Genomic DNA, 27,562 nt, shown 5'->3' with positions numbered 1-27,562 from the left:
CCTTCCAGGGCTAACTTAACATTTTTCAGAGCAAGCTCCACATACGACATGAGTTGATGTACTGAGACTTTGAAAATATTATTTATGCTATACAGAAGTCAACTTATATGGAAAAACCAAATCCTTCCCATCCTTGCCTTCAACAGCCCTGACCAGAGGCAGCTGCCACTAAGGAGGTCATGGATGGAGTAACAATAGCTAAAGGGGGCTTAATTCAGGGCTGGGCATGTTCTCTGAGTACTGGTCACATTAGCAGAAAGCAAGAGCATGCCCTGCACCAGACAACAGTTGCTGAGAGGGGCAGTGGGATTGGGGTGACCCCATCCACAAAACCTGCAATTTCAACTGAATAGGCAGGCACCAATACTCATGCTTAAGCATTGGGCAGACCCATTAACCTATTAGGGCACTATGAAGACTGGAGGCCCAAAGGCTGCTGATCAGCCCAATAGGGATCACCAAGTTCAAACACAGAAACCCATGAAAAGCCCTCTCTCTCAATAGTCCTCCCTCTTGGGGAGGACCCTCTGGGCACATATGGCTTCAGTACAGCCTTAGTAGTCGCTATTATTGCATAGACAAGCACCTTGAGAGCAGTGAGACAGCTTTAAAGAAAAGGAGACAAAGAAACTATGAATAGATAGAACCGAACAAGCACAGCAGCTCATGCAAGTCACACTGGTGGCATGGATGGTGACAGCTCACTAGAAGAGGGCACGTAACTGTTGCTGACCATGGGCCTTGCTGGGAGGAACAGGAACATCTCAAGAGCATTCCAGATCCTGACCCCTAGGGTTTACAAACAGGGAGAAGCAGGCAATTTCCCCAGCAATTAAAGAAAAAAAATTATTTAATTTTATCAAAATAAAAATGAAAACAAAGAATCATTTTATGACTATAAAGGTCAATAAATAATGAATCTTACTTTAAAACAAATGACCCAGAGGGACGCCTGGGTGGCTCAGTGGTTGAGCATCTGCCTTCAGCTCAGGTTGTGATCCTGGGGTCCTGGGATCAAGTCCTGCATCAGGCTCCCCACAGGGAGCCCGCTTTTCCCTCTGTCTATGTCTCTGCCCCTCTCTTTGTGTCTCTCATGAATAAATAAATCAAATCTTAAAAAAAAAAATGACCCAGGGCTGACAACACTAGAGGCAAATAGGATTGTTCCTATGTTATAGGTCATACTGGTTGTTTAATACCGTCCCATGAAAGTGAGGCTGTCAAGAAGATACCTACAAATGTCAGCCTAGTCATCCCCTTCCTGGTATATCTGAAAGGATCAATTCAAAAGAAACTGGGATATTATGGGAAGAAATTTGTTTTATGGCAATAAAATTTGTAATGGTTTAAAAGCTGGAAAAAAAACCCAAATGTCCAACAATAGGGATATATGAGTACGCAATTCAATGAAACATGACATTCTCAGTTAAAAGAAAAAAAATTTTGGTGATATTATGTTGAGGGAAAAAGTAGAGCAAGAAATTGTACAAGTACAATGATTGTATACAAATAGATAAAGACTGAGAGGAACCACAGAAAAACATCAATAGCTATGTTTGGGTGGTAGGATTATGAATGTAATTTCTTTTCAGTTGCTGGGAAGTTTTTTAAAGCAGTGGCCTCGCCTTCCCAGTGGAGGTGGGCTTGTCATTCTGCTGGGAACCAGAGTACATGGTTCCCTGAGCCCTGCCGCATGCCCCACCTTGGGCTGTCCATGTGCCTGAGCACACCTGTGGGACGCCCCCAGGCTTGCTGAGTCAGGCAGCGGCATATGCCAACTAGTCCAACTGGCTGGGAGGTTCATGGGAGAGACATGGAGGATGCTGGAGTAAGAAAGGAATAGCACAGGCAAGCCTATGAATTTAAAAAGTGAGATGGATAATTTAAGCATCAAATGCAAGAGTATGCAAATGGCCATCTGCTACATAAATCTATATCCTGGTAATACAAGGGCTTAGCTCTCAAATTAGAATTCTTTCAAAAGTCAGGTGGTCCACCCAACTTGTAGGCAGGTTAAGGATGGCTGCCACATTTATAGATGAGAGCTGAAGCTCAAAGGAGGGAGAGGACTTGCTCGAGGTCACAAAGTCAGGGATTACCAAAGCAAATGCCACCAGTCCTGTTAACTGGCAGAGGCATACATGTCTATGAGGCTCAGAACATTCCCAACACCAGTCTCTTTTTTTTATATTTTTAAGATTTTGTTCATTTATTTGAGAGAGGGGGAAGTGAGAGAGAGCATGAGGAGGGGGGAAGGAGAAGCAGACTCCCCTCTGAGCAGGGAGGCCCAATGCAGGACTCCGTCCCAGGACCCCAGGATCATGACCTGAGCCAAAGGCAGATGCTTAACTGATTGAGCCACCCAGGCACCACCCCCCAACACCAGTCTTGCTGCTTGACTGAACACAGCCATTGTGACTTGTGCCACAGTCCAACTCAAACTCTGTTGCCTGCCAGAGCCCCATCTCCGCATTCCAGGAGGGACACCAGGTGGCCAGTCCCCGGAGCCTTGGTATCACCAGACTGTGACATCTTCCCCAGCTAAGCCAGCATAAGGCCCTCCCAGCTCATGCTCATTGCTATAGATTCAAGTTCTGGCCCCACCTCTTCCTGGCTATAGGGTGTATAAGTGACCTGGCCTTTCAGTGTTCTTGTCTGCAAAATGAGCAGAATAAGAGTCTCTGTGTGAGAATGTTATGAAGATTAAGTAAGGTAATAGAAGTGCTCAGTACAGTGAACACAGAGTAGCCCCTCCACGCTAGTAGGACACTTCCCTCGATAGTCTTTGGGAGGACTGAACAAGATAGCAAACACGAAGCATCTGACAAATGATTGGCTTACAGTAGGGCTTTCTAAATAATGGCTATTATTACGATAATGAAGGCATCAAACAGCATAAATGTGGGGAGGTTGGGGTTGGGGGTTCCCATGAAAGGGCTGGAGAAGGGCTTTGCAGAGCCTGGAAGCTGTTTGTCCCTCTCCTCCTCATAGAGAAGACCTTCCTGGACAGCCTTTCCTTCTCTCCTACCACCTTCTTACACCCCACCCCCTACCATCCTCCCAGGTGCTCTCCAGCCAGGAAATGACCCCAGAGCCAGCACTGCTTCCCTTTTATCCCCAGGGTCCAATAAAAGCCAGACGTAGACCTAGTCCTTTGTCCCTGTTGCTCAGCAAACCCACCGACCTTTGACCCAGGTTCAGAAAGGGGGGGTGGGGATAACCAAGGGAAACCACCCACCGCTGACTTCACCTCCTCTGGACAGAACTTAGGACTGCTTGCTGCTGCCCTCTGGGGCCTGTGGCTGGAGCACCCACCACCCTACCTGCCCTCATGCCCACCATGGGTCCCCGGCCCCCACTCACAGTTCAAGGATGAGCACCACATCGGTGCGGTTCTCGAAGACGTCGTGCAGTGTGATGACGTTCGGGTGAAGCACCTGCCGCAGGATGCTCACCTCCCGCTCAATCTCCTCCCGGCACACGCCCCGCCGGCTGGCCCGACTCTGACGCTTTTTGATGAACTTGGCCGCATACTCCAGCCCCGTGCTCTTCTCTCGGCACTTCTTCACAATGGCAAACTGGCCGCTGTGGGAACACAGACCGGCACAGTCGGGGTATTACTGTGTCCATGAAGGAAGTGACCCAGTTATCAGCCCCCAGGCCACACTAACTTAGAGTCATTCTGCGGGTAGGACAAGTCATGCCACCAGCCAGCATCCTCACCTGCCCATTAACCAGTGGCTGAGATGGGGCAGGTACTGAACTTCCCTTTTGTTCATATGAACCCTTTCCTTTACTAGGAACGAATGTTAGTATTGTCATTCCCAGTGTACAGATGTGACCACTGAGGCCCTGAAAGGTTATTGATTTGATCAGGATAATACAGCCTCATCATTCCTAAATCTGTTAGAATAGAACCCAAGTTCAGTATCCACTAGATAAAATCACAATGTCCAAAGGCTTATACTATATAATGTAAAGACTAAAAAGGAAAAACACAAAGATCAGATTGGCATGGTCAAAATACTAACAGTTACTTGTTTGGGTGTGCCTTATCTGGATACAAGTATGAATTCATCCATTTATAATTATAATATCTCTATATTCTTATGTTGGTACCTTTGCTCCTAACCTCCTCCCAACAAATAAAATCTTAATGACCTGAGCAAAGCAGGTCCTCAGTTGGGTAACAGAGCAAATATGAGGGTGATGCATTTAATGTAAAGACAAGGCCAGAGGATATGCTGGCTGGGTTGGTGGGATACTGGCAGAGGCAGGGTGGGTAGAGGTAGCCTAACACTGTTAATAACCCTAAGTGGGAGTTCGTCATGGTGAGAGGGCTGATGGGACCACAGAGTTGTAAAGTGTTAGAAAACTGAGGCATAGAGGAGGTCAAGTGACAAGTGTGAAGTCATCACAGAGTTAATGGCCAAGCCAGGTGCCCAGCCCACTGTCCACAAAGCCACTAAGTAGTTATAGAAATCAAGACTCTGCTTAGTGCCCTTCAGGTTTGGGTCTGGAAATGGGGACCAATACAACCACCACAAAATGGCGTCCATGCCAGTGACAGGTGTCCCTGAGCCAGCTGCTCTGAGTGCTCCAAGGACAGCCCAATCTACAGGGAAGGGCAGTAGTCTTCTGTTCACGATCTCAGTTTAGGTGGGCAGGGTGGGTGAGCAGCTCTAGGTCTCTGGAGACTGCCCCTTTCTGGGGTCCTCCCACTCTTCTTCCATCATTTTCCATAACTGCCCCATGTTTTCTCACCTACAATACCCACTGCTTAAGACAGATCACCGAAAATTTTCAGGTCCAGCTTAATAAGGGAGCAGAATACTCCACACACAGGATGTACGCTCTTAGTGGCTCTGGGGTAAGAGTTACACACAATGAAATTCTCCAGATATTTGCCTCAACCTCAGAAAATAGCATCACATCTGAACCACTCCATTCCTAGAATAATCCTCAGTGAGACAGCCTTCAAAATAAACCTAAGTGGAAAAAAAAAAAAGTCAAGTAGAGGAAGCAATGGATAGATATGCCAATACTTAAATAGCATTCTATGGCAACCACCTTAGAGATGTCACCCGACACATATTTCTGTATCCCTCCATGCTCTCATCCTCCATTCACTCAGTGCTGCCAACAGGTACAGAGGGAGCTCTGGAAAATGATAAGGTCCTGGGGGCTGGGTTAGGATGGACAGAGATGGTTTTGTGGAACCAAACTTATACTACATTGCCTACCTACTCTAAAGTTTCAGCTATTTATGTCCTGAATATAGGCTCCTGGCTGTCTACACACCAGGGGCTGACACAGGTGGAGTGAAGCCAGGCCTCCCAAAGCCAGAGTGAATACATTCAGTGAGATCTCTAACATAGCTGGTCCCTTGGAACTACTTTGGGCCTCAGAGACATTGGGTCCCTTAGTGAGCGTCAGCAAACACCTGACATAGCTTCCAGTCCCAGGCAATTGTGAGTCTTAATGTCAGGATGGCCAGTTTTTTCTTTTCTCTGACATCTCAGGGGCCTGGCATCAGGAGGCCTAGGGGCACACAGGGCTCACACTCTTTCTAGCTGACTGATAGGGAAACCAAAGCTTAAGGATTTTAAGCTTTTTGTTTAAGCTTACAAAACACAGATGTGAAGGTGCAGGGTTTTTATAAAGCAGAGAGAAATATTTTAAGTCACCTTGAGATACACTACCCCTCTCCCCACCTTGTCTTATGAGGGAAATGGAGACTTTTTTTTTTATCACATGACTTAAAAATTCCTCAAAGTCTCAAAAAAGTAAATGAGTGTTTGCTTTTTCCTGGTTGAGTTTTCTCCTGTGAGAGCACCTTTTGCAATGCAAAGTCACTAAGAGTCAGTCCTAATATGCAGGTGACTTCCTCCTACCAAAAAGAGGTATTTTGAGAGTAGGTGAATAATGGAGCCAAATATCAAGCCACACCACTCCTCTCCCCTCTCTTCCTAGAGGAAGGATCCCTGCCCAACCTGCCCCAAGGAGCCTAATGGGAGCCCAAGGAGAGTGTAAGCCACTTATGGGTTTGCCCCTCTTGTTGGGCCATTACTGAGAAAAGGGGAGAAGATGTTCCATGAGGGCCGGGCCCAGGCCATGAGACTTTAGGAGCAAAAGCAGCCTTCCAGGGCAGGCAGGCCAGGACTCAGGGAACTCACACTGTCACCTGGGGCAAGTGGCTGCCTACTCTGAGCATCAGTTTTCTCATCCATAGAATGGGAATCATGACTCCCTACTAGGGAATCATGATGACTGGAATATCTACAGTGCTGGGCCATGGTCAGCTCTAATGAATGATAGCTATTCTGTTACTAGTTTATTGCTCATATGAAGGCCAAGCAAGAGGCACCACAGAAGTCACTGATTTAAATGGTGAACAATATATGGCCGGGGAATCAGTGTCATTTTAAAAGTCCTCCTGATGATTCTAGTGCTCAGCCAGATATAGGAATAACATTGTTGTAAGCACTTAGCCAACTTAGCCCTTGGAGCAGTGGTTCTCAACTGGCTGTGCATCATGATCACCCAGGCAATTTAAAACCTGGCTGCCGGGGATCCCTGGGTGGCTCAGCGGTTTGGCGCCTGCCTTTGGCCCAGGGCACGATCCTGGAGTCCCAGGATTGAGTCCCATGTCTGGCTCCCGGCATGGAGCCTGCTTCTCCCTCCTCCTGTGTCTCTGCCCCCCTCTCTCTCTCTCTCTCTATGTCTATCATAAATGAATAAATCTTAAAAAATAAATAAATAAATAAATAAATAGATAGATAGATAGATAGATAGATAAATAAAATAAATAAAACCTGGCTGCCTGGGTCTCATCCCCAAAGATTCCAACCTCCTGAGTCTGGGTGGGCTGCAGTCTGGGAACTGAAATATTCAAAAACTTCCCAGGTGACTGATGTACAGCCAGGGCTGAGAAATACCAACTTACAACTGTCCTCTGATTCTCTCCATTTTACAGATGAAGAAACTATACTTCTGTTACTCACTTTATTCCTTGTCCTTTTCAGCATTCATATACTGAACTGCCATTGAAGTGTGTCAAATCAAGACTGAAGATTACCCTAGGCTTTGGGGGTAACAAGAGGGGAAGTTTACATTCAGGCAGGCTCTGGTCACTGTGCCCACAGTGAATGCAAAAATCAGAGCTGAAGTAGAAAAAAAATCAGAGCTGAGATGACTCTCTATTATGCACTGTTGATCCATAGATGGGCAGGTAAAAGCAGTGATGGTGATGTGCTCTCATCTGCCCATTAGGATGCTCCAAAGCCAGGGGTTCAGGTTGCACAGTGCAGAAGCTGCCCAGCTAGGCTGTGGGGACAAAGGGTAGGCAGTGAGGGCCTCTCTAGGTTAGGACAGAGCCACCCAGAGTGCCATCCAGAGAGGGAACAGAGAGGACCCACCCAATCTCTAATGAAAGTCATTGCCAATACTAAATCTAAATTATGGGAATGCTGAAACACTGACGCACATGTGCAAAGCATGCATATTCCAATCCTCCCTCCCTACCTCCCCACATTGCAAACAGTCAATACCCAACCCATGGTCTACTACAAAGGACTGGCTGGCAGTCAGGAGGCCCAATTCTTGGTCCTGCCATCAGAGCCTCACGGGCTGGCGCAAGGCCCTGCCTTCCTGGTTTGTGTTTCTCCACCTGCCACCTGAGGTCTCACCTCAGAAAGCTTCTGTCAGAAAGCTCCAAAAAGCTGGTGACAAACTGAACAGACATAAGGGCTTTCCCTTCATTCTCCATGCGGGTTCCAGGCAGAGCCCCACCTTGACCTGGAGCAGCCTGTTCAAATCCTTGAGCTTCAATCTCCTTCCCTGTCAAACAGGGGTGAGAACACCTGGCCTGGCCACATGACAGGGGAAATCATAAATTATGCCCGAGAAAGGGTTTTCCCATCTAGCACTATAGAAGGGCAGGAGGCATGGAGGGGCGGGGTGGAACTCTGCTCCTGAGGGTGTCTTGCAAAAGTCACGTAGCATCGTTTAGTGACAGATGGGCAATCCCTAGACACAAGTAAGCCTCCCTACTTCTGCCAGCACACTCTCTTGAGATGAAGTCAAGAGCACACCCCTCTTCTCAGGTACAAGGCTCAGCTCCTCACTCACTCCGAACCCCAGGAAGATGGAGCAGCCTGCACAGAGTGAGGCAGATGGGCCTCATTCAGAAACTCAGCAGTGCCCAAGGTGGCACCCCATGAGGGTGTCCTATTGTCTGCCCAGGAATCAAATAAAAAGGTTTAGTAAACCTAGAAAGGTTTCTTGGTGCCAAAAACGGTGTTATGTCTCCAACACCAGCTCCTCAACTGTATGGAAGAGCCTGGCTCAGTCACCTCCAAAAAAGGAGGTGGTTTTTCACTGCCAAAAAAGAATAACCTGAACATAACCCAGATCTCACACCATCTAGATTTTGTATAGCACTGGGATACTACAACACTGATATCCAGCTTCTCTCTTTATAAGCTAATTGTCTATTTATTCTCTTTTTTAATATTTGCAGGTATCCTTCATATTTCCATTTCACAGAAAAGAAAACAGAGGCCTAAGGAGGTGACTTGGTAGTTGGGCCAGCTAGCCGGCCCTGAGGTCAGGGCTAGGACATAAAACCACATCTACTGATTCTAGATTCAGTAGTGTACCAAACAGTGGGGAGAGGAGCCCACCCTAGAAGAGAGGAGTATTTTATCATTGATATTATTTAGAATTGCATATGGACAGTGAAAATAAAAAGCAGACTTATTTTTACTTGATTTTGTTGCTGGTGCTAATTGTCAAAAGAAAATGCACCCATCGTGGCCTGCATGGAGGCGACCAAATCCTATCTTCCATGGTAAGCAGCAGCCAACCAGACTTGCTCTGACAACCACCAGGGGTGGGCTACTAAAGGTGTTCTGTAAGGTTTAGGAATAGAGCAGACCTAACTCATTTCCTTTCTCAATCAACTTTAAAGTGTCCGTGACTTTAGTAACCCAACCCAAAGCCACCCGTTAATAAAGGTAAAGATCAAGCAAACCCAGGGATGAGATGCCATGTGAACCAAGTGATAGCAAATGGGAAGTGTTCCAAGGCACAGGGATGTGGAGACCAGGTTCCTCCTCCTGTTTGCCCCACACGGTCACTGTAGTTCCTCTTTCTACACTGCAGAACAATGAGCCACGAGTCCTCTGGAATTACCCTGCAAGTTTTCATGGCCACAGGGCAGGGAAAATACTTAGATGCTTCCAATCAAGGCCATCCCAAATGCAGCCCACCAGGTCGAGGAATGGGCCCTTCAGCTCACATGTCTCAAAGGCATGGGCCATGGGGACTTTGGGTGGCTCATTTGGTTAAGTGCCCAACTCTTGAGTTTGGCTCAGGTCATGATCTCAGGGTCGTGAGACTGAGCCCTGAGTCAGGCACTGTGCTCAGCATACAGTCTGCTTGAGAAATCTGCTTGAGATTCTCTCTCTCCCGCTGCCCTTCCCCCAGTGCACACTCTCTCTCTCTCTCTCTTTCTCCCTCTCTCAAAATAAAGAAATAAAATCTTAAAAAATAAAAATTAAAAGACATGGGCCAGGAACATTTCAAATCTATAGTCTGTAGGAACCAGACCAGCCTGATCCCACAGGACTCACATCCTGATTCTATGGCAACAGCCTATCTGGGGATGGTGCCATGGAGCCCCCTCCTCACCTCTCTGCCAGCCCACCTTTGACTATGGAGCCTCTGTGGCTGACCCTGCCTCTTATCTCCCTCCCATGACCAATACATCCAAGCCCTAGTCAGGCCATTCCTAATTCCCATGAACAAGATCCTTCTCTTCATTGCCTTAGCACTGAGCCTGTTCTTATCTCCTACACCCCAGTCCAGGACTTAGAGTCAAAAGACCCAGGTTCTACTTCCAGTTCTACCTTCAGTAAATCATATCCCTTGTGTGTAACAGAGACATAAGAACGTCGCAGTCTCACCAGATTGTAATGAGAATGAAATGAGACACGTGTATGAAAGTATTACGTGAAGTATAACTTCACCGTGGATGTAAATAATTTTTTCTTTCCATCTAGTAGGTCACCATATCCGGATCCTGGTCCCCATTTTCCAGTCCCAGCATATTATTGAACTCGATTCAGCTGCCAATGAACCGTATCCCCAGAGTTCAGCTTAAAACTAGATACTGCTGGGGAGGACCACGGTAGATGACAAGCAGGTCCCCGTTTGATTCCAGGATCCAGGAAGGTAGAGGACACTTAGGACACAGTTTCTCAAGGACAAGGCAAGAAATCAGATAGCCAGGAAGTCAAAATAGGGTGAAGAAATAGAAAGTTACCAGAAGTCAGAGCAGAAAGCAGGTCAGAATTCCAGGCCACAGAGATAAGGGCAAGGAGCAAGAATTTACCAAAAGCCAGGCAGGCAGCACATCAGGAGCTAGGTGGGCAAGCAAGGAGTGCGAGGCACACAGGAGCAGCATCCACGCCAGCCTGAGGTGAGTAGAGACTCAGAAGCAGACAGAAACATCAGCACCAGACCTGTAACACAAGAATGCCCACAGCCATTCATATGGCCTTTTCTCCCAGCTACTGAGTCAAACCTGCTGTCCAATGAACCCGTTTCTCCTCCCTGACCATGTTGCCAATGACTTCATAGTCTTCTGATGTCGGTTTTTAAATTTGAGGTGTGGTGGGATCCCTGGGTGGCGCTGCGGTTTAGCGCCTGCCTTTGGCCCAGGGCGCGATCCTGGAGACCCAGGATCGAATCCCACGTCGGGCTCCCAGTGCATGGAGCCTGCTTCTCCCTCTGCCTATGTCTCTGCCTCTCTCTCTCTTTTTATTTTAAAAAATAAATAAATAAATTTGAGGTGTGGAACCCTCTCTCCCATAAATCTTGCACAGAAGCTCAATATTGACAAAAGATAAAAAGCACTGCTTCTTTTAGGGGAGGGGCCCTGGGAACCCACCCACTCAGAGCCCACCCCCTGATGGCTAATAGGCTTCATGGTACTCCAAGAGCTCCAGGAAAGACAATTTGAGAAGTACACTGTACTACGTGGCAACATGCTCTTTGCTGATCCCCAAAATAGTTCCAAACTGTAAATGGAAAGAGAGAGAGAGAGAACACCGATGCTTCTCCAAATTAATGGGGCGCCTGGGTGGTTGAGTCGGCTAAGCATCTGCCTTTAACTCAGGTCATGATCTCCAGGTCCTGGGATTGAGCCCCACATCGGGCTCCCTGCTCAGTGGGTGAGTCTGCTTCTCCTCCTCCATCTACTGTTCCCCTAGCTTGTGCTTGTGCTCTCCCTGTCCCTCTCAAATAAAATCTTAAAAAAAATTATTATCTAGCCTTTTAAGAAGTCACCCCCAGAAAGCCAAGCTCAGAGTCAACACTAAGGAATACATGGAGGACAAGAATCAGGGACTACCAGTCTCCAGGGAGCTGAACCCTGACCTATGAATGGCCCCATCCACGAGTCACAGGTGTCTGCTCCTGCTGGCCTAAGGCAGCTGCACTCACAGGTTAGCTCACTTGATTCTCTGCCCCTGCAAACTAACTTCCTTCCTCTGACCTTTTTTTCTTCTTTCGTCAGAAAAAATTCCTAAAGCATAGAAAGGAAGGAATTGTTGAGCATAGCTAAGTTGGGCTGAGGTATGATTACTTTTGGATTCTATTTTTAAGCATAAGCACATTTTGATGCTGCTGTCAAGTGAACATGAGCCCACAAGTCCAAGACCTGAATAAGTTAGGCCTGATTTAAGCTGGACTTGGCTCTATAGAGAATAGTTTTTGCTGAAAATACAACTCAGTGTCCTCTGGTGTATCCTTTAGTCTAGAGTCTGGATCCTAGACATTGACACGATACAGGTTACATAATATAGTGTTGGGCATGGCGCCTTCCACCCACTCAACCTACCTCTCTCCCCACCCACCCACTCCCTCCACCATCGACCTACATGCCTGTTCACCAATCTATCCACTCACTAATTCATTCCTCCATTCCTTGTTTATTGATCTGTGTCCTAAGTGCTGTGAGCATGACGCACCCCACAACTTGAAGGGCTCACCATCAAATGGGGAGAGGAGACACACACTAATGGGAAAAGAAAGAGTACATGGGCATGTAAGAGATATTTGGCTCAGGGTCAGGTGAATGGGCAAACAGACAATGCTGCAGCAGGTTAGCAGAGAAAGACAAGTACAAGCTGACGGGGGCAGGGGGGGAGGTCAGTGAAAGCCTCATGGAGCTGGTGGGATTTGAACCAGGCCTGGAAGAAAAAGCTGGATTCAGACAGGCAAAAGGGAAACAGCTCAATAAAGAGAAGCAGAGAGTGATATACAAATACTTTATTCTGCAGAGGCCCCTGTTACCACCTCTCTTACCTCACTTCCTTGCTGACAAGTGGCCACTTTCTCAAGAAAATACATCAGAAAGCTACACTTGCCCCTTCCTCTCCTTTTTGTGGGGGCAGTGGGATGGGGGGAGCAAGTGGTTAGCCCACAGTAATGTTCTGTTGGGGTGGGCCCCTCTTCTCACTATCTAGTTCCTAGCAATCAGATGTACGTTTGATCAGTGGAAGAACTTCAACAGAACTAGCTAGCTCGAGCCTAGAAACCTCAGCCTGGGTGGCTCAGTGGTTGAGCACCTGCCTTCGGCCCAGGGCGTGATCCCAGAGTCCCGGAATCGAGTCCCGCATCAGGCTCCCTGCATGGAGCCTGCTTTTCCCTCTGCCTATGTCTCTGCCTCTCTCTCTCCCTCTGTGTTTGTGTGTGCGTGTGTGTGTGTATGTCTCATGAGTAAATAAAAATATTAAAAAAAAAAACCAGATGAGATCTTAAACATGAGCTCATGGTGCAGAGCAAGACAGAACTGCAAAGGAAAAAAGAACAGTCCATGACGGTTGAGGTTCTGCTATTCCTCTGGGGGTACAGGGCCATCCTCAGGAAATGGTGAGATGAGCAGTTTATCTTCTATAATCCCTCCCTCCCAATTTGCCCGACCCCCTCCCTTCCAGCACAGCCTATTTCCTGTCAACTTTTACCTCCTTGTGGCCCCCATTGCTCTGGGATCCTTTCCAGAACTCATGTAAAGTGACAAAGGATTCCAAAGGATTCACCTGACCTCATGCCAAAGCAACATATTCACATTTTAATAGCATCCTTGGCCAAGAGGGGCTTCAAGGTGGCAAATTCAGGCCCATACAGGGCAAGTTGAGAAATTCTTTGGAGATAAAATGGTCTCTCCACTTTCCTAAAATTCACATCAAATAGGTGGCTCTGCAGAGAACAGACTATGTATGTCTGTGTATGTGAATGTGAATATAAGAACGAGTCATGACCAATTATTTCTTCTTGATTTTCTTCTGTATCCCTAGATCTTAATATCCTAGGAATTCTTGTTGCAACTTCTTCATTGATACACTAAGTTGCTTGCCATCCTCTGTTTCTCAGAATTTCTGTGAATTTTTTATCTCAAAGTTTGCTTCCTTGCCATTACTTGACGGTGTCCCAGATGACATCTCTCAAACACTCAGCTGTGAATGTGGGGAGATCACAAGGTTAGGAGTCCTGGCTCTGTCACCAACTACCAACTTCTCTTCTCTTGGGGCCTCAGTTTCTTCATCTGAAAAATTAAGGGTTGGACCAGATGTCTCGTTCACATCCCAGCTCAACCCCTTAGGATTGTCTGATGCAGGCCAGTATGTCACTATCTATCAGTTTGAGATACAGAGGGTGACTTCTGGGTTTTCCACTGCACAAGGCCCAGATATAGGGTGAGGCTACTGAGACTTATCAGTCACATGTTAACCAACTAAATTTCCAAACAAGGAGGGGGATTAGGGGCTTCTGGCAAGGAAAGCAGATCTCAGGCACTCTCAGCAAGATACCCGTAGACCATCTTCATATCCAGCAAAATGCTGAACACACCAAAGGCCAAAGGTTATTTCTATAACAAATGACCTGGGCATTTACCTTAGCCTTTTACCACTAACCAGCCCCGAAGAGCCTGGAGAGTAAGAACTCTCACAGACCCCACTCAGCACTGAGCACACAGCAGGGAGGCAGCCAGTGCTTGTAGAAAGCAAAATTTCTTCTCTTTTAAAATTTTTTTTTTACTTAAATTCTATTTAGTTAATATATACGGTGTTATTAGCTTTGGGGGTAGAATTTGGTGATTTATCAGTTGCATATAACACCCAGTGCTAATGACATCAAATGCCCTCTTTAATGCCCATCACTCATTTAGCCCATCTTCCATCCACCTCCCCTCTAGCAACCAGGTTTGTTCCTATAGTTAAGAGTCTTAGGTTTGCCTCTCCTCTGTTTTTATCTGATTTTATTTTTCCTTCCCTTCCCCTTTGCTCATCTGTTTTGTTTCTTAAATTCCACAAAGGAGTAAAATCATGTGGTATTTGTCTTTCTCTGATTGACTCATTTCACTTAGCATAATACCCTCTAGTTCCATCCACATCATTGCAAATCACTATTTTTGATGGTAGAGTAATATTCCATGGTAGAAATATACCCCATCTTCTTTTTCCGTTCATCTGTCAACAGACATCTAGGCTCTTTCCTTATTTTGGCTATTGTGGACATTGCTGCTATAAACATTGGGGTGCATATGCCCCTTCAAATCACTGTTTTGTATCCTTTGGATAAATACCTAGTAGTGCAATTACTGGGTCATAGGGTAGTTCTATCTTTAACTTTTTGAGGAAGCTCCATACTGTTTTCCAGAGTGGCTGCACCAGCTTGCATTCCCACCAACAGTGTAAGAGGGTTCCCTTTTCTCTGCATCCACATGGCTAACAGACACATGAAAAAAAGTTCAACATCACTTGGCATCAGGGAAATATAAACCAAAACCACAATGATATGCCACCTCACACAGGTCAGAATGGCTAAAATTAACCACTCAGGAAACAACAGATCTGGCAAGGATGCAGAGATTGGAGAAAAGAAGATTTAAACTGAGGCAGCAGAAAGAATGGTGAAAAGTATCACCCACAGCCAGCCTCAATGCAGCAGGAGCTCTTACTGGCAGATTCACTTAAAAAGGAATAGGTTCCTCGTAGTTTTTTTTTTTAATTACAAAAGCAGCATGTTCATTATCTAAGAGAAAAAGGAAACACAGAAAAGCACAAGGAGGAGGCTAAAAATTGTCCTTAATCGCACTTTCTGAGATAAGCATTGTTATCATTTGGTCTGCTCTCTTAGATTTTTTTCAGTGCATAATATAGTCTTTTCTATTTGTTTCTTAATTTTTTTAAATGTAACTACCCAATAAAAAAATAATAAAAAATAAAAAATAAATAAAATAAATGTAACTGGGATGACACCATAAGTACTGTTTTGGAAACTGTTTTTTTTGCTCCACTTAACAATATATCCACTTCACATTTTCCTAAATAATTAGACATTCTTTTACTGCCTGATTTTAAATGGCTACATAATATCCCATCATACAAATAAACCATGGTTTTATTTTATTTTATTTTTAAAGATTTTATTTATTTATTCACGACAGACACAGAGAGAGAGAGAGGCAGAGACACAGGCAGAGGGAGAAGCAGGCTCCATGCAGTGAGCCCAATGTGGGACTCGATCCCAGGTCTCCAGGATCAGGCCCTGGGCCGAAAGCAGCGCCAAACCCCTGGGCCACCAGGGCTGCCCTAAACCATGGTTTTAAAAGAAAATTCTTAATTTTGACATTTTGACATTTTACTTTGACATCACCTCCAATTTTTTTTTAAGATTTTATTTATTTATTCATGAGAGACACAGAGAGAGGCAAAGACACAGGCAGAGGGAGAAGCAGGCTCCATGCAGGGAGCCTGATATGGGACTCGATCCTGGGTCTCCAGGATCACACCCTGGCCCAAAGGCGGCGCTAAACCCCTAAGCCACTGGGGCTGCCCCACCCCCAATTTTTAATATAATTAATAACGCTGTTAGAAATAACTATATATATATTTATATATCTTTGTATACACGCCCTATGATTCTCTTTCCTTTTATTTTATTTGTTTGTTTATTTATTTATTATTTTTTATTCTCTTTCCTTAAGATAAAGTCCAGAAAATGGAATCCTTAGCCAAAGGGTATATACATTTCTTAAGGTTTTTTATGCTGACAAATTATCCTCCAGAGAGACTGTCCTATTAATACTCCTGTCATAAATATTGTCAGCCCCTACATTCCCTACTCGATATGCATCTTGCCAAATACTGGCTCATTACTTTTTTCAACTTTACTATTTTGATATTCAAAAGATGATATTTCATTATTGTTTTAACTTGAATTAAATTAATTAACTTTTAAAAAAAAGAGGTAATTGACTTGTCATTGATTATTAGTGAGAATGAACAACTTTTCCTATGTTTATGGGTGATTTGAACTGCATACTCTTATCTGCTTTGCTAATTTTTCTATCGGGGTGTTTGCCTTTTTGTTAGTATTTATGACAGCTCTTTATATATTTGTAATATCATCTATTTGTCACATATGTGCAAATATTTTACCCAACTGATTGTACTGTCTACAAAGGAGCTTTGGGTCCTCTTAGTAGCAGATGGTGTTAACCAGTTTTTCCCCTTTATCTCTCTCTACTCCTTCCTGTCGCTTCAATCACCCAGATGCTGTGCTTGAAGCACAGTGAGGGAGGTAACTTGTGGCTTGGGGTGAAACTCTTGACTTGGTTGGTCACCTAGGCACTCAAATCAGGTTATACCTTCAAACTTACTGCATAGGCCCAGGAGAACCACCGCCATTTCTCATCCTCCACATCTGCTCCCTTCCTCAAAGTCACCTCACTTTTCCTCCTGGTTGATAGCAGGAAGGGATGGCATCTGAGGGTGCGCAAGTCCTGCTGCAGAGGGGGCCTGGTGAGCCCTGAAGGGGCTGCAGCTACATGGGGTGATCAGCGCAACAGACCCTTGAGGGATGAAAAACATCTCTCTTGCCCCTGAATTATCCATTATATTGTTTAGTGTCCTTTGTAACAGGATACACATGATGGTTTTCTTTCAGAAATCAGCACCACGAAGAAGTCTGTCTACCCTGAAAAACTGATACTCTTCCTCATTTCAGAAAATGAAAATGACATAATCTATCTTATTTCTTTTTTGTTATCTTGGTGGTCAGTAGCAACTATGATGGCCTAGATCCTGGGTATATTTTCTTCCTCCTTCCTTCATGCCAGTGGTTCTCAAACTTTGAGGTATTTTGGAATCATCTGGGGGAACTTCATTAAAATAGATGCCCACTCATGTTCTCTCTGTCTCAGAATAAGTTAACAATATCTTTTTAAAAATGGAGTGCCTGGATGGCATAGTCAGTTGAGTGCCCAACTCTTGGTTCTGGCTCAGGTGATGATCTCCTAGGTTATGAGAATTGAGCCCCATGTGGGTCTCTGTGCTCAGCATGGAGCATACCTGGGATTCTCTCTCTCTCCTTCTGTCTCTGCTCCTCCCCCTGCTCGCTCTCTCTCTCTCTAAAAATACATACATAAGATCTTTAAAATGCAGATTCCAGGCCTTGCCACCTATTTGATAAATCATACTCTTTGGAGGGCACGTGGCTTTTGATCTTCTACTTTTATTTTCCAATTCTGTCTATGTGCTTCTTACTCTATGTTGTCTCCAATCCTTAACACATATAAACAGGAAGAACTAACTATAAGTGGCTCTGTGTTGCCATCACCATAGCACAGAGAAAGCAGTGAGCTGCGGAGCACACCTGCAAAGACAGAACTCGGCCTATTTCACAGACGGCTGAAGAAGCCCCCAAACCGTAAAAGGTCCAAGACAGAACCACCCAAATACTCACTTGATCCCAAAAAGTGATTGATCTCAGAGCAGAAGGCATTTCCCATAGAATTAAAATGATGACACCCCATCCCCCTCCCCAGCTCACAGGTGGCCCATCCCTTCATCCCCACCCTCAGAGGGATTTGACTTCAGTTCCACACCCAGTCTCCCACAAGCCTGGAGGTGGGGTGGGTGGGAGGGAACAGGTCCAAGTCCTCTTGGAATCAGATTCCTGTCCAAAGCCTCTTCCCATCCCTCCCCTGCTCCCAGAAGCCAGAAACTCTGTTGGGCAAGTGGCTCAGAGTTGCGGCTTTGCCACCTCCTCCTGTCATCACCACCCACAATTAGAAGCTACCAGGCACTCTTGGGGCTGCCACTCCCCAATTCCTCTAACTCTGCTGCTCTAAGTCATTACAGGATTTGCCACTGCCTGGCATGTTGCCTTTGAGCCTAATTGTCAGAATGCAGGAAGGGTATGTGTCACATCCAATGTGATTTATTTTTTCCTCTGTCTACCCAAATTGCAATCTAGAATAGACCCAGCCCATGGCCTCTTTGCTCTAGAAACCCACTCACAGGGCCTTCCTCACTAGCTGCCTCAGTGTGCCCCTGTCCTTGCACACATGACCCATGTAAGAGTCACAAAAGGGTAGAAATTAACCAGCAGCACTCTGAGGGCATACGGAGCTCTGATCTGCGAAGGACCCTAGAATAACCCAGTCCAGTTCCATTACTAGCTGGCTCTGGTAACTTGAGTGAGCTTCTTAACTTTTCTGTGCCTCTGTTTCTTCATCAGTAAGATGAGGATGACAACCACCTCATAGGCTGTGATGGGATTTAAATGTATTGACAGATCTAAGGGCTCAGAACAGCATGTGCCGTATGATAAACACTTGTAAGTATGATCTTAGTTCTAGCTCTCTGGGCTTCAGTTGCCATGCCTGTAAAATGGAAATAATACACTTAAACTCACAGGAATGTTAGGGAATTTCAATTAGAGAAATACAAGGACACTTAGCACAGAGCCTGGCATATCCTCCCTGCTCAGTGAATTGTTTCTAAATGTGAAAGATAAATAAATGAGACAATGAATATCCTGATTCAGAGGAGATGTTTTCACCCAAGTTTGCAGGCTGCTCTTTCCTTCTCCTCAATATCTCAGAAAATCACTTCTACCCTTAGACAAACAGGCCAAGAGAGCAGTCACCGGCCCCCACATGGGCCCCACATGGGCCCCACATGGGTCCCAGACTGGCTGGACAGGCACATTCTTGCCTTATCTTGAGAGCTGGCAGGTTCCAGCTTTCCCTGCACAGCTGAATGAGAAGCTGAGCCACATCTCGACAGATCAAGGCTCAGGACAGCCAGGGGACAGACTATCTCCCTTGGATCTCCTGCCACTATACCATTTCCTGCAGGTCAAGGACTCTGCAGGATCCCCTGCCAGACACTGGGTCTGGCTGGTGAGCTTCATTTACACAGAAAAGGGTCCCCAGATAATCAGAGCTCTTTACCTGGGTCCCTGGGTCTCTTTTGGGTGGGCCCACTCCCAGAGCCAGACCCTGGGAAATTGCCAGGAAGCACAGGTAGGAGGGCTGAGATTGTCAGGACCAGGGCAACAGATGCCATCTGTGTATACAACTCAGCATTCATCACAATTCTTACTGCCCTGAGCTATTCTGATTGTCTACTTGCCTGAATCCCACAGCCATGCCTTCCTCCCATCCTTCAGAGCTAAAAACTCCTATAAGGCAGGGACAGTGCTGTCTTGTTCACTATTGTGCTTTTGGCATTTATCAGGGCTCAGGGCCTATGAGTTGTATAAATGAGTCTTGAGTGCAGCCACTGGAGACACAGAAATGAACAAATGAAGTTCCTCATTCATATATGAACCACCAAGGATTTGAAGAAGGTACGTTTGCCAATGTCTTCTCTGAACTAAACATTCTGTGTGTTTTCTCTCTCACGCTCTCTGAAGGCAGCACTGTTCTGTGGAACTTCACTTTACCTCTAGGACACCTAAGCTCACACAGGGTACACAGTAGGTGCCTCTTTGACACAGACTAAACTCAGCTCAGAAGCACCACATGTATACTCCGCTGGCCACCCGCCCAGTCCCTCTCTGTTTTGCAAGGAACTTTCTCATATTCCCAGTGGCGAGTAAGATGCAAAGTTATTTGGTCAAAGTTCCCCTTCCTTTCCAGCTGAGGAATTATCTGACCAGGCTGGGATTGGGAGTGAGAATGGTCCACAGGCCAGGTGTAAGAGCCAAGTCTGTCCAGGGTACAGCCAGGGGAGTGGGAGGGACAGTCCTGCTCCCACAGCTGCCAACAGCTGCTTGTCACGGAACTGTAGGGTAAAACCACAGGGGAGAGGAAGGACCCCTTTGACAGTTGAGGAAACACTCAGGGCTTGCCCAAGGTCACAGAGCAATCCACAGCTGGGCAGCCTGAGATCCCAGGTCTCTCAGCACCTGTTCTGTGTCTTTCTTTTTCTTTCTTTCTTTCTTCTTTCTTTCTTTCTTTCTTTCTTTCTTTCTTTCTTTCTTTTCTTTTCTTTCTCTTAAGATTTTATTTATTCATGAGAGACACAGAGAGAAAGGCATAGACACAGGCAGAGGGAGAAGCAGGCTCCCTATCCCAGGACCCCGGGATCACAACCTGAGCCAATGGCAGGCAGATGCTCAACCACTGAGGCACCCAGGCGCCCCTATTCCATGTCTTTCTAGGATGGCAAGGATTTCCAAACTTTTTCTGGTAGGAGAGCTCTTTCTCTTTTCACTTTTTCTTTCTTAAATTTTTAGCAAAGTAATGTCCATGACCGTGGCTAAATAAAAATGAAATTGCACAGAAGGCGGTAGAGTGGAATCACACACAGAGGAAAGCCCCTAAGTCTGCACCAGAAGACTCAGTGTGAAACCACTATAGCAAATGTCCCCTTACATCACAGCCTCCTGCTTTTACTTGGTGCCTGCTATGGAGGCAGAGGAAACCTTGCTCCCTGCACAGACACCCCCGCAACCAGGTCTACCTGCATTTAATCCCCACAGCTCCTGCCATACCCAGACTCCTGAGGTATCACCATCTGTAGCAAAAGAGACCTCTACAAAGCACCAGGCTTTCCTGTGGCTCGGGCTCTGATGAGACAGCAGTAGGGAGGAACCCACCTGTGTCACAGCTCGTAATAACATAAATAACTAACAGCTACTTAGATTAGCAGTCATGCAGGCCTAAATTAGTTGAATCCGATTACTTTCCTACCAACTGGCATAATTCAGCTATGCTGCAGAAGAAAAAGGAAATTTTGATGCAAAAGGAGAAGAAGGGATAAGTTGGAAGTGGGGAGCACTGAGGCACCTAGGAGAAAGCAGAGAAAGATGGGCCCTGCAGCGGAGGTCTTTGGGGGTGCTAGAGGTCAGCATGAGGGCACCCAGAGTTGGAAACGGGGACAAGAATGTGACAAAATGTGTCAGAAGAATGCAAAAAGAAAGGGTGGGAGCACCTCAATTGCTTATTCCTCAGCCGTTCCCTTTTGCAAAACACTTGAAGTCAACATTCTTCAGCCACCTCCAGTACTGACAAAGAAAAGAGTTCTGGTCTGCACCGGATTCGGCTGTGCTGCCCACTGGATGCTGAAGGCAGGAACTGGCTCATTCTGCTCTCTCTAGATCACTGTCCAGCCATGAGGAAATGCAGCTTGTCACCTAGATAGGACGGTTACCATACATGATGGTACAATCTCCTTCCTTCCTCTTCCTTCCCCTAAGCTCTCACAATGCACTTTTCTTCCTCCAAAATGCAAAGCAAAGGGGTGCCTGGGTGGTACTGTCTTTTAAGCGTCTGCCTTCGGCTCCAGTCATGATCCCCAGCATCCTGGGAACAAGTCCCACATCAGGCTCCTGGCTCAGCAGGGACTCTGCTTCTCCCAATTCCCTCTGCCTGCCGCTCTCCCTGCTTGTGTGCTCTCTCTCTCTCTGTCAAATAAATAAATAAATCTAAAAAAACTAAAATGCAGAGCAAAGACACAGTCCAGGAAGATAACAGCCTCTTTCAGATGGGGATGGGAAGGAACTAGGGGCAAAGAATTCCAATCACAGCTCCCACCACGACCTTCCTGGAAATCTCCCTCCCAGGGCCCTGGGCTGCACTTCCTCTTCTTTCCTCACCACTGAACATTGCACCCCCAAGAAGATCATTCCTCAAAGTGATATCTTTGCACCAGCGGCATTGACTTCACCTGGGGAGTGGTTAGTAAAGCAGAATTTCAGACCCCATGCTAGAACTACTGAATCAGAATCTGCACGTTAACATGACCCCCATGTGAGTCATGTACATATTAAAGTTTGAGAAGCACTACATTAAAAAAACTTATATCAAGCCCCCAATCTACTACTTAATGGAACTCTGAGTATCCAAAAATTCACTCCACATTCTCTTTGGTTCTGGCACTTCTTGCTGGAAATCTGGACCTATGAGACTGTTTACATACTTTGGTAAAGGACAGAATAATGAGCAAACACAAATTAATAAATATCTGTTGAACAATTCCTCTCTTGATTAATAATAATAATAATAATAATAATTGACTCTTACAAGGTAGCATTATGATTTACAAAGTGGTTTTATAAAAAAACAAAACAAAACAAAAAACAAAGTGGTTTTATGTGAGCTCTTTTATTTCATATTTACCAAATCCCTAGGAAGCCCTTGGGGACAGGTATTTTTACCAATTCCCATTACAGATGAGGAGCCAAGCATGGGGGTCTTGAAGAGAATGGCATAAACAGCCTTAAGGTGGCACCTTGGAGCCACAGCTGGTGGAAATGTCGCAGCTCAACACGGATTAACCATTCATAGTGTTTGGAGGAAAGGGTGACCTGATTCTAAAAAATGTTTTAGTAACAAAGTTCATCAGAAATTCCTTCCTTATTTGGGTATTCATGTTGGGAACATGAATCAGCTTTACCTGCCCTAGTAATGAATAAGATTCTATATATGTGCTTTGATCAAATATGGCTTTGAAGATTAACAGATCTTAAAAGGTCTTCAAGTGCTCCTCTTATCAAGTCTTCCACAGCATCTATTATGGTAATTTGCATGTAACTGTCAATAAATACTTTTGAATGAATGAATGAACTGATAGATGGATGTGGCAAATTTGTCAGAACATATCTTTTTATCTGTCGTTGGAGAGGGCTGTAAACTGAGCTATGGGTGTGAGAAACTGGGGCCTTACCCCTAAAATATAAACTAGATTCCTGATACCATCTTGTTTTCTTTTGATCTGCCTATTTAAAGGGTCACACATATACACATGCACACAATTTCATTTGGTAGAGGATTATAGTTAACTGAAGTTTCATAGAATGAAACCATAATGTGTCTGATTGTCTCATATGGTTTGCAATCTGGCACAGAAGGCAATTCCCAGGAAAGAATTTCAGGACTATTTTCAGAATTGACAGCATCCTTGGAAGGTTCTCCAGTTTATTTAAAAACAACAATAACTGATCACTCATTATTTTGTAGTTATATCTTGCTCTATTTTACAAAGACTTTTTACTCGTTTTTAAAAATGAGAGCTACCATTTATTTCATGTTATATTATAGGCACCATTTTAGAATGTATTAATTCACTTGGTCCTCTTAGTGATCCGATAAGGGAGGTATCCTGATTGCCCCATTTACAGATGAGGTTCCTGGAGCTCAGAGAGGGGGAGTAATTTTCCCCAATCACACAGCTAGGAAGGGGCAAAGCTGGAATCTAAACCCAAAAGAACTGGCTCCAGAGCCTTACTCCTGACCTTGCTTGGCTCATCTAGAGTTGATAGGAAATTGGTAAAAAAACAGACTCAGCAGCCTGGGGAGAGACAATGAGAAAGGAGGTCAGGATTCAGATCACTTTGACAGCCAAGCAGGACCGAGTTTGATCCATCCTTGAACATCACCAGAATGTGTTGGGAACTTGGCCATGAGAGAGCAATCAATTCAAGTTTTGTGTCATCCTTGCGCAGGGGCCATGCTAATCTTCTCTGTATCGTTCCAATTTTAGTATATGTGCTGCCGAAGTGAGCACTCAATTCAAGTTTCTACAACCAATCCAAGTTTCTACAATCAAGTTCTTTTTTTTTTTTAAGTTCTTTTTTTTTTTTAAGATTATTTATTCATGAGAGACACAGGCAGAGACACTGGCAGAGGGAGAAGCAGGCTCCCTGTGAGAAGCCTGATGTGGGATCCAATCCCAGGACCCCAGGATCATGACCTGAGCCCAAGGCAGACACTCAACCACTAAGCCACCTAGGCATCTCACCAATCGAGTTCTGACCGAAACAAAAATCACCAACTGACCCCTGAACCCGAATGTTCCTTTCTACCTCAGTCACAAGTAATTGTAGACTTTTAGGACAGGCCTGCAGAGGCAGAGCACCCATCCTCAGAACCTACAGCCACTTGTCTACAGATGTGATAGGTGATCCCAGGACTCAGGTGGCCTGGGATCTGGTACCAGCTTCCTCAAGAGAGCTGTCATACTTGGGTAAGTCATAAAGTCTCTCAGCCTCTTCCTACTCTTCTATAAAATGAGGGTACTCCCTGCCTATGGAAGGCTGCTGTGAGGCCCACCCATGACAATGGAAGTGAGCACACTTTGTAAACTGCAGAAGGTCACACAAACACATGGACAAGCTTCATGGGTCTCATGCACAAAGTGGGCAGCTACCGGTAGGATCTGGGGGGCCTCTGACCCCATACCATGTTTCTTTAAAGTTGTATTCCTTATAGTTCTGGAGCTTTTTAACAGAGAATCATCAAGCTAACGAAACTGGCAGCAGAGAGAGAGAGAGAGAGAGAGAGAGAGAGAGTATGTGTGTGTGTGTGTGTGTGTGTGTGTGTGTGTGTGTGTGTGTATATGTGTTGCTGGAGGTGGGGGGGTAGGGTTGTGGCAAATCCTTTATCAACTCATTCAAAGCAGGAATGAGTAGGAATGGGCCCTAGGCTGGGAGGCTGAAGAGGGCAGGGAGGGATGCAGGGAGGGGAGGAGGGGAGGAACTGACCTTGGGAGCAAGGACAGGGCCTGCCTGCTTTGGCTCTTCTCTGCTCCCTGCAGGCCACATATCCAGATCCCATCCCTCTTCAGTGACTGAAAAAGTCAGAACCCAGAAGGCCAATACTGCCTAGGGTGTGAAACTGACCTGTATTCATGGGAAGATTTAGTGACCGTGCTTCATCATAGCCAGTCCCATTGCTGGCAGACACATGCTGTAGACTGCAAGATAAGGTCCTTACGGGGTATCTAATGCTTCCAGCATCACCAGGATTCTTGTTTCTTTACTTATCCCTAATAGAGTTCAACAACCCAGGTTTAATCTGCCACGTGATGGAGAGTAAATCAGTCACCCTATCTGGACCTTAGTTGCCTCATTTGGGGGGAAATATTTTTATTTATTTATTTATTCATGAGAGACACAGAAAGAGAGAGAGAGAGGCAGAGACATAGGCAGAGGGAAAGGCAGGCTCTCTGCAGGGAGCCCGATATGGGACTCGATCCTGGGGCCCCAAGATCACACCCTGAGCCAAAGGGAGATGCTCAACCACTGAGCCACTCAGGCATCCCTTAGTTGCCTCATTTAAAAAAAAAAAAAAAGATTTACTTGTTGGGGTGCCTGAGTGGCTCAGTCAGTTAAGGATTTGCTTTCATCTCAGGGTCCTGGAATCAGCCTTGAGTCAGACTCCCCTGCTCATGCTCTCTCTCTTGCTCTACTCACTCTCTCTCTCAAATAAATAAACAAAATCATTTAAAAAAATATTGATTGATTGATTTGAGAGGGAGAGTAAGAAAGAATAAGCACAGGTGGGAGGGGCAGAGGGAGAGGGAGACAATCTTGAACAGACTCCCTGCTGAGCACAGAGCCCGAGGTGGGGCTTGATCCCATGACCCTGAGATCATGACCTAAGCCAAAATTAAGAGTCAGATGATTAACTGACTGAACCACCCAGATGTCCCTAGTTGCCTCATTTTAAATGAGATGACTGATGTAATCCATAGTCTTCAAACTTCTTAACTAGAAAAGCCCAACATGTAAAACAAATGAAAAGAGAAATGCAGGGATGGAGAAGCCACATGCTCAATCCCCCTTCCCCTTTCTCCTGTGTTGGCCCCCAGAGCAGGGGCTGTGGCTCCAAGGAACACAGCTTGAATATCACTAGGTCAGATGGACTCTATGGACTCTATGTTCCCATCTATCTCTAGCTGATGGGACTCCATGGTTCATTCTGGGAGCTGGCAATGAATGTCAGGGTGAACTGGGAGCCAAAGTGATTCTTACCGCCAAGTCCAGCAACCATGGAAATTGGCCAAGCTTGGAGTTGGGGGGGATTCACAAAGCTAAGCAGACACAGCTTGCAGCTGCCCATGGAGAATTCATCCCTTGACTGAATTACTTTGCCATATTTAAGATGAGGTTATTAAATCTTCCTTACAGAATAACTCCAAATATATATATATAAAATTATATTCCCCTCTCCATGAGGCAGAGCTGAGTTCCTCTCCCCTTGAGTGTGGGCCAGACTCAGTGACTCACTAAAAGAGCATGGAAAGGGAAAAACAGTAACCTTCCAGTGAAGAAACCTGGTTGACACCTTAACCAAGTCATCAAAATTAACATCACCAGTAATGAGTCATGTTGATGTCAGCTACCCCCTCCTAGCAGGGAATGAGAAGGGTACTTCACCTTGGTGGTATTCTTGCCCCAAGTTCAGAATCTCATGAGGAAAACATCAGACGAACCGAAACAGAGGGACGTTCTACAAATACCTGATCAGGACTCCTCAAACTCAAGATCGTGAAAAACAAAGAAAGACAGAAATAGTCACAGACCAGAGTTCCTTTGTCCCCTGTATTTCCTGCACATTAGTACTTGGACCTAGAGGTTTGCTCAGATTCAGGTTTGAATTTCTGGCAAAACTCCATAGGTGATTCTGTGCCTAAGGAGACATGACAACTAAATACAAGGTGGTATCCTAGATGAGATCCTGGAATGGAAAAAAGGACATTAATGTCAAGACTGGTGAGAGCCAGAGAGAGTCTAGAGTATAGTTAACAGTAATGTACTAATGCTGGTTTCTTAGTTCTGAAAAATATACCATGGGTATGTAAGATGTCATTAGAATTAGATGGACTTGGGTAAGGGGTATCCAGGAACTCTGTGTGCTTATCTTTGTAACTTTTCTGTAAATCTCAAATAATCCTGCACATCTGAAAAATTCCGAAATAATAGTATCTACCTTACAGAGTTGTGATAATCAAATGGATACAAAGGGCAAAGAACAGCATCCAATGCACAGTAGATTTTCTATAGATATTAATTACTCTTATTATTACTACTACTTTGTGCCAACCCAGAAAATAGAAAATCATCCTATTCTATTTCATGTTCTATTGTACTGGAGTTCATATGGTCTGCAAATATTTCAGTGATGCTTGTGACACCAAGACTTGGTACATGTCTTCTGAATAAGGTTTCTGAATCAACTTGGAGGTCACGCAGTCCCATAAAAGTTTTTGTCCAATCTCATTAAAAACAATTTTTTTCAACTTCCATAATTATCATTCCTAGCCATCTCATTTCATCTATCTGCCTACTGACTCCCCACTCTGCTCGATTATCTTAAAGCAAATCCCAGACATAATAGTATGTCATCTGTAAATATTTAAGTATGTGTGTCTCAAAGGTAAGAGCTCCTTTTTAAAAACTATAGCCACAGTAC

The 27,562-nt window shown here is 45.3% G+C and overlaps 1 protein-coding gene and 1 non-coding gene across 4 annotated transcripts in view; both read right to left on the bottom strand.

The window, feature by feature from the left end:
* The window catches only part of DAPK2 (death associated protein kinase 2), a 125,575-nt gene that overhangs the window by 51,168 nt on the left and 46,845 nt on the right, over nucleotides 1-27,562 (bottom strand). For all 3 annotated transcript variants that reach the window (XM_055319790.1, XM_055319792.1, XM_055319791.1), the window contains exon 3: nucleotides 3,364-3,585. In XM_055319790.1, the coding sequence (XP_055175765.1) occupies nucleotides 3,364-3,585 (222 nt within the window). The remainder of the gene's footprint in view (nucleotides 1-3,363; nucleotides 3,586-27,562) is intronic.
* LOC129506497 (U6 spliceosomal RNA) lies at nucleotides 23,769-23,873 on the bottom strand. The gene has a single exon (XR_008663822.1). It is a non-coding gene; the product is annotated as a U6 spliceosomal RNA (small nuclear RNA).

The sequence above is a fragment of the Nyctereutes procyonoides genome, unplaced genomic scaffold (assembly GCF_905146905.1).
Source record: "Nyctereutes procyonoides isolate TBG_1078 unplaced genomic scaffold, NYPRO_anot_genome, whole genome shotgun sequence".
In the NCBI taxonomy this organism is placed as follows: domain Eukaryota; kingdom Metazoa; phylum Chordata; class Mammalia; order Carnivora; family Canidae; genus Nyctereutes; species Nyctereutes procyonoides.
This window is presented reverse-complemented; position numbering and strand designations above follow the sequence as displayed.